At 39.5% G+C, this 12,953-nt stretch overlaps 1 protein-coding gene across 2 annotated transcripts in view; it reads right to left on the minus strand.

Moving 5' to 3' along the window:
* The window catches only part of NELL1 (neural EGFL like 1), a 772,999-nt gene that overhangs the window by 591,831 nt on the left and 168,215 nt on the right, over window positions 1-12,953 (minus strand). For both annotated transcript variants that reach the window (XM_081063734.1, XM_081063733.1), the window contains exons 6-7: window positions 4,619-4,691; window positions 3,899-3,981 (exon numbers count right to left, since the gene is read on the minus strand). In XM_081063734.1, the coding sequence (XP_080919860.1) occupies window positions 3,899-3,981; window positions 4,619-4,691 (156 nt within the window). The remainder of the gene's footprint in view (window positions 1-3,898; window positions 3,982-4,618; window positions 4,692-12,953) is intronic.

The following is a 12,953-nucleotide window of genomic DNA, read 5'->3' on the forward strand; positions in this document are numbered from 1 at the left end:
TTTCTTTTTTTTTTCCTCCTTTGAACTACTATTTGACATTTGCTATATGGAGGGGGAAAAAAGAAATATATTGTGTTAAACCTTTAAGCTTAATTGAAAAATCACTATTGAACTCCTCAAAACAATGAAAATCTCAATATTAGATATGTTACAATCTGAAATGCTGCTCCAAGTGCTGTTTGATTTGCATAAATAGCTTTGTCAAAGATTTAAACAGAAGTAATCAAGAAATTCCCGATCTCCAGCATCTCTTCTTCCTTAGCTTGAAGAGCCTGACTCTACCACAATGCACCTGGCCCAGAAGGAGGGCGCTTTCTACAATGGCGAGACCACCTGGGAAAACTTCCAGAGTAAACCAGGAGGTTGGTGGTCTCTTACGGATCACTCAGAGGAAGAAGTAGGGGACAACTTCCCTGCACCTTCCCTGCCTTGGAAACACGTATGGTTTTGCAGGAATTCCAGGATTCTTCAAGAAGGTTCTTGTGCACCCTGGACGCTGTCACCTGAAGGAGCATGCGAGCTGTTCCCATGATCTGTCCTATATCAAACAAGAACATACTCATTCTCCCGCCTCCCTACATGAAAGGAGAAAAGGAACAACAAACCCTCCTAGGCAGACTTGACCCCGGGGTTTCTCTGGGTCTGCATCTGTTTGGTTTGATGTGATTTGGGCTGCCGTCACCTATCTTGCTTGTGCACTGGGCTTGCTCCCTGGTAGGGTTCCATGACTTCCACGATGATCTAAGTGTGAGGACTTTCTGCTGCTTTCCAAGGCCTCTGGGCACCTGCCTCCAGACCAGGGCCTTGATAACAACTCACAGACTGCCAGACTGAGATGCCAAACTACTGGGGAGCCATTTTCTTAGGGACCATCTTATCCTCACAGTTGCTTATATTTTCCTCGGTTTAACTGTATCATTGACAGTCACTGCTAATTGAATGCCTAGGATGTGTCATGCACCAAACCAGACAGACCTCAAAATCTCACTTGCCTGGCCTCATGAAATCTTTATAAAACCGCACATAATTTTTACGAATTTGTATATGGGGAAACTGCAGCGGCAACAAATCCAGTGAAGCCTGGAGCTCTCTCCTTGATGGCTGCACAGTGTACAGGGGAGAGGAATTAGACAAACAGGGTCTGCCCAGTATGGGGTGTCTTAAAGGAAACTCCTACATGCAGGTGCGGGCCCCAAAGGGCTGTAACCTCAGTTTAAGAATGAATAAAAAGAGGAAACAAGGCTTGCACAAGGCACACAAAGAAAATCTTCCTGTTCCATTTTTGGCACCCACTAGAGGGAAATATCTACCTTGAGAATTCTAACAAGAATTGTTTCCGGAGAATTCACATAGCCTATCCTAGGTGTGCAGTCTGCTTCTGAGCAGTCTCTGTGATCTGAAAACCCTTACGAAGATAATGTGATATACGGTGGCCCTTGCGTGGTCCTGGCAGAAGTGCACACGATGTCAAACCAGGACTTAGAAAACTCCACATATGAGTACGTCCAAGGCAAATAAGCAACCAAAGGAGTGAGCCAAGGGACGTGGTACTTGCCCTGATATTCCCCCTTATTGAAAAGTTGCCATAAGCTCTGTGCTCACTTTTCACTCCATCTGAATCTTTCTCCTCTTTTCCTCTTTCTATGGCTCATTCTTCTCACTGATACCTCTATTCCCCTCTGCAGCATCACCTTCCTGTCTCCATCAGCCATTCCTTCTTTATATCTTTTGTTTCTCTCTCTAATCCTCTTCTCTGAGTCCCAGCTCTGCCATCCACTATCTTGGGAAAAGTTACATACAAATAATTTTCTTGGAACTCTGTCTTCTTGTCTGGAAAGGGGGCTAATAAGTCAAGCCCAGCTCATAGGATTGTTGTGAGGACTACAGAGACAGGGAATATAAAAAGTGTAGGCATTTCAACTAACACATAGTAAATACCCAATAAATATTACGTAGTATGAGTGACTTCCAAGGTTCTTCCAGATCAGGAGTTGATAAGCTAAGGCCCATGGACCAAATGTGGCCCACCCCTTATTTTTGTATGGTCTCTGAGCTAAGAAAAATCTTTATATGTCTCAACAGTCATACTTTAAATTATTTTATTTAAATAAAATAAGTATATGCATAATATTCTCAAATTTGCCTCTTAGCCTGCAAAGCCTAAAATTCAATAGCTGGCCCTTTACAGAAAAAGTTTGCCAACTCCTAATCTTCTAGATTACCATAGATTCCAAACTACGCAATGAAAATGGATGTATTCAAGTTTTTCTAATTATAATTCTATTCACGGTTGGAAAGAAACAGACTTATAAATCCTTCCAAGTGCCTGGGGTTGGGGGTGGAAGGGGATGAGAAAGTGGATTAAATTATCCTCTGCTTGCTATTGCCCACAATTAAATATTCTCTGCCTCAAAAATGCTCATTTTCCATAATAATATTTTGAGAACAGAGCTCAATGTGGCTTCTGGGTAATATATGGCTAAAAAGAAAAGAGTAGCATTCCCTGGAACAGGAAGGACAGAGAAAGCAAGGGCATCGTCAGAGCCAGGGAAGGGACAGCCACCATCACCTAAGATTGAGTGGCATGTTTCTTGTTCCAAAAGTTTGGTAGCAAGCTGAAATATAATTAACAGTATTGAGATCAGATAATATAAAATAAAAGCCTCTCTACACCACAAGCTGGGAAGGCAAATAATTGCCTGCATTTCACATTTCCACTGTACACTGAAGTGAAAAGCTAATGCTTCGCTCTCGAGTCTCAGTCTCAGTTGCTCAGAAAGGTGTTGTCTCTCCTTCCCAGACAAAAGGGGACTTGGATAAAAATCTAGTTTGAAACAGACACATTTTCTTCAGCAACACAATCTATGGGTCCAAAATATAGCCCTGCCTCCAAAACATTACCTACCCACCAATTTTTTTCTACGTGCAGTGGCTGATGGCAAGGAGCCGTCATAGCTGCCAGTAGAATGGGATTCATGGATCATTTTCACTGTTATTAAAATTCTTCCTTTCGCAGAGGACAATGCCTCTTAGGTCCAACCTAATTCTTTCTTCGCCCTAGGCTGGAACTCATGTCCAGGACTGATTGGTATCGTAACAACAGCATTAGCTACATTTTCTATTTATCCAGTGCCTCTCTCCACAAAGCTCAGGGCTCTTCATGATGAATCTAAATTTTATGAATATATATTAAATCCCCTAATTGTTTACATGTTTGGCTCTTCCCCTCGATATGAACTTCTCTGGGGTAGAAATCCTATCCTGTTCATCAGTGCATCCTTTGTAACCGATACAGTGCCTGGCACATAGCAGACCCTCAGCAGGCTCTTGTTAAGAAAAGGACAGAGAGGAGAAAAAGATACAGAGTGATAAAACTGAAGGTGCTGAAAGGCAGGCTTTGCCTTCTTCCCTATTTAACCCAGGTAGGACCAGTCCAGAAGCGAATCATACATTAGAAATGTGATAAAATGCCTTCTGCGATAGTAATCTCTTCCTAACAATAGCTATTTTGCCCTTTCTGATTATTGGCAATTATTCTTACATCCAAAACGCATTAGTTTATAAGCAGCAGTGGCTCTGACCATATATCCTCTCACAATGTTACCAGTTGAATAGCCAATGGGCAAATTCCTTTCCACTCCCAGGAAATCATTGGTGATACATACTGCCTCTTTCTTCCAAACATTTTTCAAGTAAACATTTTGATACAGCCTAATAGTATCAAAGACAGAAATTGTTATGTTTACTGTAGGTAGTACTGTTTCAAGAATAAACCATTTTCATAGTAACATATTGCAGACGCCAAGGCTTAAAATGTTTCCATTACAGCATATCACTTTAAATTCCAGAGAGCAGGGAGAAAGAAATGAAACAACACAGGTGAAAGTTAGATACCTACTTTTGCAGTCATCTTGGCCAAAAGCTCTTGCAAATCCATGATTCCTTGCACCAGGCTTAAAAAGTCACTACAAGTTGGGCAAGCTCAATAAAGAAAATAGAAAATAAAGTGATACAGTGCTAATATAAGAAATTGTTAAAAACACTAGTTGTTTGGCTACGTAGAAGGGCTTTTGCTTTTCTGGTTAAGTATTGCTTTGAAATTGGTGTGAAATCACAAAGGATTTCAGGTCTAGATCTTTCCCTTTTATTAATAAACAAAAAGAGAGAAATGGGGGGAAAAGGACTGTTAACTAAAAAGAAAAGCAATGTAACATTTTAAAATTAAAATTAAACCCCAGTTTTTATTTAGAGATGACTGAAAAAAAATGTAAATAATCATAGAAAAGGAAAAGTAAATTCACATCCAGGTCAAGCAGTTTAAAGAATAGTTTAAATATATATATTAAACATATCTTTCCGTATCAATCTGCAGAATGAAAACTGCTAATGTAATCTTTTTCTTACCTTCAAATTTTAATTCTCTAAAGTATAAGCTTTTTAAAAATTCAAAGATACAGAACGATAGAGTATAGATAAGTTCTCTTTCACTACCCTTACCATCTCACCAGTCAACATTGTATATAGTGTGTGTGTGTGTCCCTCCTGACCTGTTTCTCTGATATTATCAACAAGTTCTGTAACATTAAAAAATTCACAAATGCTTTAAGTTGCTACTTACTGCGATTCAGATTTGGACACTGCGTTATGTATCCATTCGGCATAAAGATGATTTTCCCATCTTGGATGATCCCCTTGATAACAGAAGAGAGAGGCGGCAATCAAGATTACAGTTACCACTTCAAATGGCCCTGTCACATGTTCTCTGCAAGGCAGATTATTTTTAAAGACCAATACCCTCATTAAAAGGGTGAGTTGGCCTTAGTCCACACTGAACTACTCCAAACCATCCTCTTCTAGAAATGTTGAAATGAACATTCATTTTCAGAAAGCTACAATTAGTAACTACTGGCTGATGCAAATGCCCTTATAGCACTAAAGATCCAACCATAAATATTCTTCAACTATCAGACTAAAAAGGCATTGATGCAATAAAAATTCTCCTCAATGCCCTAGTCTTCGTGGAATATTAAATATTCCTGATTTACAGGACTTTTTTTTTTTTTAAGGGGGAGCAAAAAGATCATAGAAACATAGTAAACTAAAATGTTTCTATTGATTCATTGAGTCACGGAAATAAAATTAGACATAAGGAAAATTCCCTAACAATCTTTGCTCTCAGCTAGTGAAGTAACATGAGTGTTGGCGGGTGAGTCTTAAGATTTGCTCAATATCTCACTGTGCATAAAAGATGGTCTTTTAATTCTGTAACTTAGTCTGGAAGTACAACCCCTAATTTAAGAACGTCTTCAGAGCTGCCATCTCTCAATGAAAATATTGACTTTGCTTTTGGAGACTTCAAGTTGAATTTTAAGACTCTGTTTCTACAGGTTTTTTTTTTTGTTTTCCCCTGATTTGATGGAAGAGATATTACAGAACAGATGGAAAATGTAGAAGCTGGTTCAGAATATTGAGTTTAATCTGTAAATAAAATATAGGCTTTAGATAGTGTGCAAGACTGTCAGAGGAAGTAACATTTAACATTTATGTGCTCATCTTCTAAACAGCAGAAAATATCAGCAAATGCTGTTTTCTGCTTATTGTTTCAAGATAAAACATTAATTGGAAATATTAAGAGAAGTAACAGGAGCACAGGACGTCTTCATCAGAATTAGATACATTTATTAACCTCTTCCTCTTCAAGGATGATGCGATGTTTAAGACGATGAGAAAAGACAGCCCCACCAAGGGGAGGAAGTCCCTGCCACTCTCCTCAATATGATTCATAATCTCTTGCAGGGAACTTCCGGGGAGTAATTAGTGGAGTGCAATCTATCTGCATCAGCTTCTTTCTGGTACGAAGTTGCGCAGTTTTCCAGAGCAAATTAACTCCTTTAAGAGGACAGGGTACCTTCCCAGTACATCTGAGAACTTTGAGAAAAGCATAGGAGTGGAAGTCAGGGGACCGGGGTTCAAGTTCGGGATCCATTTCTGGATAATTGGGTGAACTTGGACCTTAAGTCAACCACCTTCTCCAAGCTTCAGTTTCTTCATCTGGAAAATGAAGTGCTGTATGCACAAGCTAAGGGTCCTTCCAGCATTCAAGTTCTGGGTCAATGAAACAGGTGGCCAAACTGAAATTGTCACAATTTAGATCTCTGTGCATTTGCTACCTCTCAAGTTAAAGGGGAAAAAAAAATGAACAAAGGACAGAGAAAGCGGCAGATTTCCATCAAAGAACAGACCATGATAGAGGGCTGAATATCATTTTAGAACACATCTGTCCTATCAGGCTGAATGTGGATGAATTTAGAGTGACCAACTATCTGAGATTTCCTAGGATTTAGAGAGTTCAGTGCTAAACTGAGAGACTCCCAGGTCAACCAGGACAGCTGGTCACCCGAGGTGATTCGGAAATGGTGAAAGCACACAAACCAGATAAGAATCGGTCCATCTATTACCTGTTTGTCAGAAGACCCTAAATCATTCTTATTTTTATCAGCCATGAAAAAAAAACCTTCATTTGTCGTAGTATTAATTACCTTTCCAAAAAGAAATGGAAAAAAACATTTGAAAAGGATATCCCATCCACTCACCCTGTAGCAACATAATATAGAACACGGCACTTTTGCTTTTTTTCTAAGTGACTAATGATTTTGTTACATTATGAATTACAAATTGCCTCTCTTTCACACACCTTTCTTCTACCTGCCAGCCTCCTCACTTCTCTCTCTTTCCACTTTTAATCTCTGGCACACACTTGTGTGTTACACAGATCATTAGGTAAAGGTCAATGACGTTGACTTGAACAAAAACAGAAATAAGGGCCGACAGCTTCTCTGTGCCCATTAACACAAAAACTCAAAGCACTTGATATTTTTTCCTAAGGAAAGGTCATGAAGCTCAGTCCACATAATGGCACGAAAAAGTGTTTTTGCCAAATGCACCAAGATGGGAACGTTAATTTATTTGAATGGATGTAATTCCATGCGGGATGAAAAGAATGGTGGCCACATACAGGACAAATACCAAATGTAATGCAAAGAAGTCTGAGTGGAGGTGTGGGTGCATGTAAAGATGTACATGTGTACGTATTCCAGTACCTTCCCCAGAACAAGAACTAGAAGGTACTGCATTGAATTGCCATCTGGACTATTTAGTGCCTGGACATTTGTCAATAAAAGAAGCATTTGTTAAGCATGCACTTTTTTTTTTTTTTAGAAAACTACAAAAAGGAATTTCATACAGTATCAAACTACAAACTACAAAGTAGCTTGATCAGCCTTATTTCTCCCAGAAAAATCACCTTCGAGAATTTCTACAGATAAAAATTTGCCTTTCAGCACAGCAACTTCTCCCAAAAAAGATAAAACAAGGGATCAAAAGATAGAATTTCTATTATTTCTCCTCATGTAACTTTACATGTATCTATACCGAACTGAAAAATGCAACTCTAGCTGGGCATATATTAGCTCACCTCATCTGATCTCATTTTTTTCGGACCTATGCTTTATTTCATATCATTCATTGTGGCAGTGTTTCTCAAACTTTGAGTTTCTTAAGAATCTCCTTGAATATTTGTTTAATATTCAGATTCCTGGATCAACCCCCAGATTCTATTTCAGTAGGGTTGGAGTGGGCCCAGAAATCGTCATGTTTAAAAGCTGCCCAGGTTGATTCTGATGAAAAGTCAAAGGCCCCACTCTGAAAACCCTGGTCTATTGTTGGTCATGTGTTTCTTTTGGAACAATAGGGTTTACTCATTAAGTTCACAGAGGGAGGTGACATCACAGGAATGGCAGCAGCGAGGTGGTCTTCTTGAGTTCTCATCCAGAACTTACCACAAATTGAACATCTATAATCCATCAAAGGACTCTCGACTCATGACACAGAACAGCTAAGAGACTCAAACAAGGATTACTCAAAGGTGGGGAAACTGCGCAAGCAGGGGAAGAGGGAAGGGAGCGGAGTGGAGACGTGGCCCACATCCACGGCTACAGAGATGCAGGGGCCCCAGGACACAGAACAGAGACCACAAGAGCCAGGAGGTGGGCTCTTTCCCTTTGTCTCACAGCTGATCTCTCCTGCCGAGAGAGCAGCATATCTAGCGATTGAGGCAGTAACCTCAGCTGAGACCTCCAGCTGGACCCTAGGTGTACAAAGGACATAAACACAATACCAGGGCCCATCACCCCACTCTCCCAATCCTCCCTCCACCCTTCCAGAGACTCAAGCTGGCCCCTGAACTGAGGAGTAGTGTCAGATTACAGAGAAGCAGTAGCGCTCAGGATCTGGGAAGACCCGGTTTGCAGCTGCTGTGACCCAGGAAGAGTGTGACACTACTGGGCTGGGAGAGAGAAGACGCCTCCATCCCTAACCCCCACCTTTTCTGGCCAGCAGGAAAAGTGTGACCCTGCTGGGCTGGGGAAGACAAGACTTCTCCATCCCCAGCCCCCACCCTTTCTGGCCTGCCTAGGGCAGGGCAATTACAACTGCGGAGACACACCCAGGGGTCAGCAGCAGGTGGAAGAGGCAGCTCTGGGCTTTCAGCAGCTGAGGAATCTCATGCCCTACACACACACACACACACACACACACACACACACACACACACGGAAAAAGTGCCCTAAGACTCAGGAGACCTGGGCATAGGGCTGGCTATGGTACTCTCAGTGCGCATATGTGTAGGCAAGAGCAGAAACTGCACTGACTTTGTAAAAACTATCATCCAAAGCCCATAGCCCCACTCATCTAGAACTTCAGTGTCAGGGTCACTGAGCACCAGGTGGCCAGCTCGGCCTGCACAATACACAGAGGACTCTTTGGTACAGCAGAGGACAATGTGGAGATTACTTGGTGGGCTTAAGACAAGACTAGTGCTGCTTTTTTTGTTTTGTTCTGTTTTGTTTTGTATTTTTGATATTTTTGCCTGTGTTGAGTGTGGGTTATCGGTTGTTTTTACATGTGAGTGTATTTGGTTTTTTTCTTTCTTGGTGTTGTTGTTGTTGTGCTTGGTGATTTGCTTTGTTCTGAAATTGCCCTACCAGGGCCCAGCTTAAGAGGCACAAGATTCAACACACCCAGAGGCCAACTCCAGACCAAACCAGAGTATTACTGGGTTTGACCTACAAGGGACACACCCAGAGGGAATTCTCTACAGGCACAAGAGCCCACAGGAGCCAAACCACATTTAAGTGGTCAATCTTCACGCAGCAGAACATCCACTGTGGGCAGAGCCAAGTCTCACAACTAGTCAGCCTAGGAGTCAATCCCACCTACTGCAAGCCAAAAGCAATCAGCTCAACTTTAACAAGACAATATGTACAACACAAGGGTCACCTTTGGAGCACATGCACAGGAGAACAGGAAAGTGGTGCAAGTCAAACATAAAGGACACATACTACATAAGATAACCCAGCAAGAACTAAGAACTCTAGGGGACCTACATAATACATTGAAGCAAACACAAAGAGTCAGCCAGAATGGGGAAACAAAGAAACATGTCCCAAATAAAAGAACAGAAGAAACCTCGAGAACTGGAAGAAAATGAAGCAGAGGTAACCAACCTATCAGAGACAGAGTTCAGAACACTGATGATAAGAATGTTTAAGGAGCTTAATGACGACATAAAGAAGGATACAGAAATCATAATGAACAACCAGCTAGAACTAAAGAATACAATAACTGAAATAAAAACACACTTGAAGGAATTAACAGCAGGTTAGATGAAGCAGAGGATCGAATCAGCGACTTAGAAGACAAGTTAGCAGAGATCACCCAAGTGGAACAACAAAAAGAAAAAAAAAATGAAGTGGTTTAAGAGACCTCTGGGATAATATCAAGCACAACAATATGTGCATCATAGGAATACCAGAAGGTGAAGAGAGGGAGCAAGGGATCGAGAACATATTTGAAATAATAATGATTGAAAACTTCCCTAACCTGGTGAAGGAAACCAACATACAAGCCCAGGAAGTGCAGAGAGTTCCAACCAGGATAAACCCAAACAGGTTCACACCAAGACACATTATAGTTAACATGGCAAAGGTTAAACACAAAGAGAATCCTAAAAGCAACAAGAGAAAGGCAGAAGGTTACGTACAAGGGAACTCCCATAAGGCTATCAAATGACTTTTCTACAGAAACTTTGCAGGCCAGGAGGGAGTGGCAGGAGATACTCAAAGTGATGGAACACAAAGACCTACAACCTAGATTGCTTTATCCAGCAAGGCTATCATTTAAAGTTGATGGAGAGATAAAGAGCTTCGCAGAAAACAATAAGCTAAAGGAATTTATTATCACCAAGCCAGCATTGCAGGAAATATTAACAGGGATTCTGTAAACAGAAGAAAACTGAAAACAATCTAACTAAAAATTTTTAAAAATGGCAATAACTATGTACCTATCAATAATTACTTGAAATGTAAATGGATTAAATGCTCCAATCAAATACATAGGGTGGCAGAGTGGATAAGAAAGCAAGACCTTTGTATATGTTGTATACAAGAGACTCACCTCAGATCAAAAGACACACACAGGCTGAAAGTGAAAGGTTGGAGTAAGAAATTTCATACAAATAGAAATGAGAAAAAATGTTGGAATAGCAATACTTATATCTGACAAAATAGACTTTAAAATGAAGAATATATTAAAAGACAAAGATGGGCACTACATAATAATAAAGGGATTGATCCAACAAGAGGACATAACCCTAGTAAACATCTATGTACCCAACATAGGAGCACCTAAATACATAAAACAGATATTGACTGTCATAAAGACAGAGATCAACAGTAACACTATCATAGTAGGGGACTTCAACACATCTCTGACAACAAGGGACAGGTCCTCCAGACAGAAAATAAATATTGAAACAATGGCCTTAAATGACACGGACCTGTTGGATTTAATTGATATTTTCAGAGCATTTCACCCCAAAGCAGCAGGATACACGTTCTTCGCAAGCACACATGAAACATTTTTCAAGATAGACCACATGTTACGCCACAAAACAAGTCTTGATAAATTTAAGAAAATAAAATCATACCAATTGTCTTCTTTGACCACAACGCTATGAAATTAGAAATCAACTACAGGAAAAAAACTGGAAGATGCACAAATACATGGAGGCCGAATAACATGTTAACTAAATAATGAACCGGTCAACAATGAAATCGGGGAAGAAATCAAGAGATATCTCGAGACAAATGAAAATGAAAATATGACGACCCAAAATCTGCGGGACGCAGCGAAAACAGTCCTAACAGGGTAATTCATAGCAATGCAGGTCTACCTAAACAAACAAGAAAAATCACAAACCAACAGTTTATCCTTAAACTTAAGGGATCTGGAAAAGGACAGCAAAATAAGCCCTAAGGGAGTACAAGGAAGGAGATAATAAAGATTGGAGAGGAAATAAATGAAATAAAGACAAAAAAATACAAAAGATCAATGAAACCAAGAGCTGGTTTTTCAAGAAGATAAACCAAGTCAACAAACATTTAGGAAGACACATCAAAAAAAAAAAAAGAGAGAGAGGACCCAAATTAATAAAATCAGAAATAAAAGAGGAAAAGCGACAACAGACACCACAGAAATACAAAAAAATTTGAAAAAATTACTATGAGCAACTATATGCCAACAAATTAGACAATCTGGAAGAAATGGACAATTTTCTAGAAGCGTACAACCTTCCAAGGCTAACTCAAGAAAAAATGGAAAACCTGAATAGACTGATTATCCCCCGGAAAACTGAATCAGTATCAACAAGCTCCAACAAACAAAAGCCCTGGACCAGATGGATTTACAGGTGAATTTTACAAAACACTCAAAAAAACAATTATCACCTATTCTCCTCAAACTATTCAAAAACATCCAGAAGGAGGGAAGGCTCCCAAACACTTTTTATGAAGCCACCATCCCCCTGATCCCAAAGTCAGATAAAGACATTACAAAAAAAGAAAACTACAGGCCAATATCCCTAATGAACATAGATGTAAAAATTCTCAACAAAATATTAGTGAATAGAATTCAGCAATACATTATAAAGATCATACACTATGATCAAGTAGGATTCATTCCTGGTATGCAAGGGTAGTTCAACATCCGCAAATTAATTATTGTGATACACCACATTAACAAAATGGAAAATAAAAATCATATGATCATATCAATAGACGCAGAGAAAGCATTTGACAAAATCCAGCAGCAATTTATGATAAAAATCTCTTAAGAAAGTGGGAATAGATGGACCATATCTCAACATAATAAAGGCCACGTATGATAAACCCACAGCTAACATCATACTTAATGAGGAAAAGCTAAAACCATTCCCCTTAAGTGAGGAACCAGGCAAGATTGTCCACTTTCTCCACTTCTATTCAACATAGTGGTGGAAGTTCTAGCCTCAGAAATCAGACAAGACAAAGAAATAAAAGGCAGCCAAATTGGTAAGGAGGAAGTGAAATTGTCATTATATGCAGATGACATGATACTATATATAGAGAACCCTAACGACTCCACCAAAAAACTATTAGAACGGATAAATGAATTTAGCTAACTAGCAGGATACAAAATTAATATTCAGCAATCAGTTGCATTTGTATATACCAATAATAAAACATTAGAAGGAGAAATTAAGAAAACAATCCCATTTACAATTGCTTCAAAGACTATAAAATACCTAGGAATAAATTTAACCAAAGAAGCAAATAATCTGTACTCAGAAAATTATAAGACACTGAAGAGAGAAATTAAAGATACAAATAGATGGAAACACATACGATGCTCATGGATAGGAAGAATTAATATTGTTAAACTGTCCATACTACCTAAGGCAATATACAGATTCAACGCAATTCCTATCAACCTACCAAGGACACTTTTCACAGAAATAGAACATATAATACTAAAATTTATATGGAACCATGAAAGACCCCGGATAGCCTCGGCAATCT

The sequence above is a fragment of the Rhinolophus hipposideros genome (genome assembly GCF_964194185.1).
Source record: "Rhinolophus hipposideros genome assembly, chromosome: 10".
NCBI classification, from domain to species: domain Eukaryota; kingdom Metazoa; phylum Chordata; class Mammalia; order Chiroptera; family Rhinolophidae; genus Rhinolophus; species Rhinolophus hipposideros.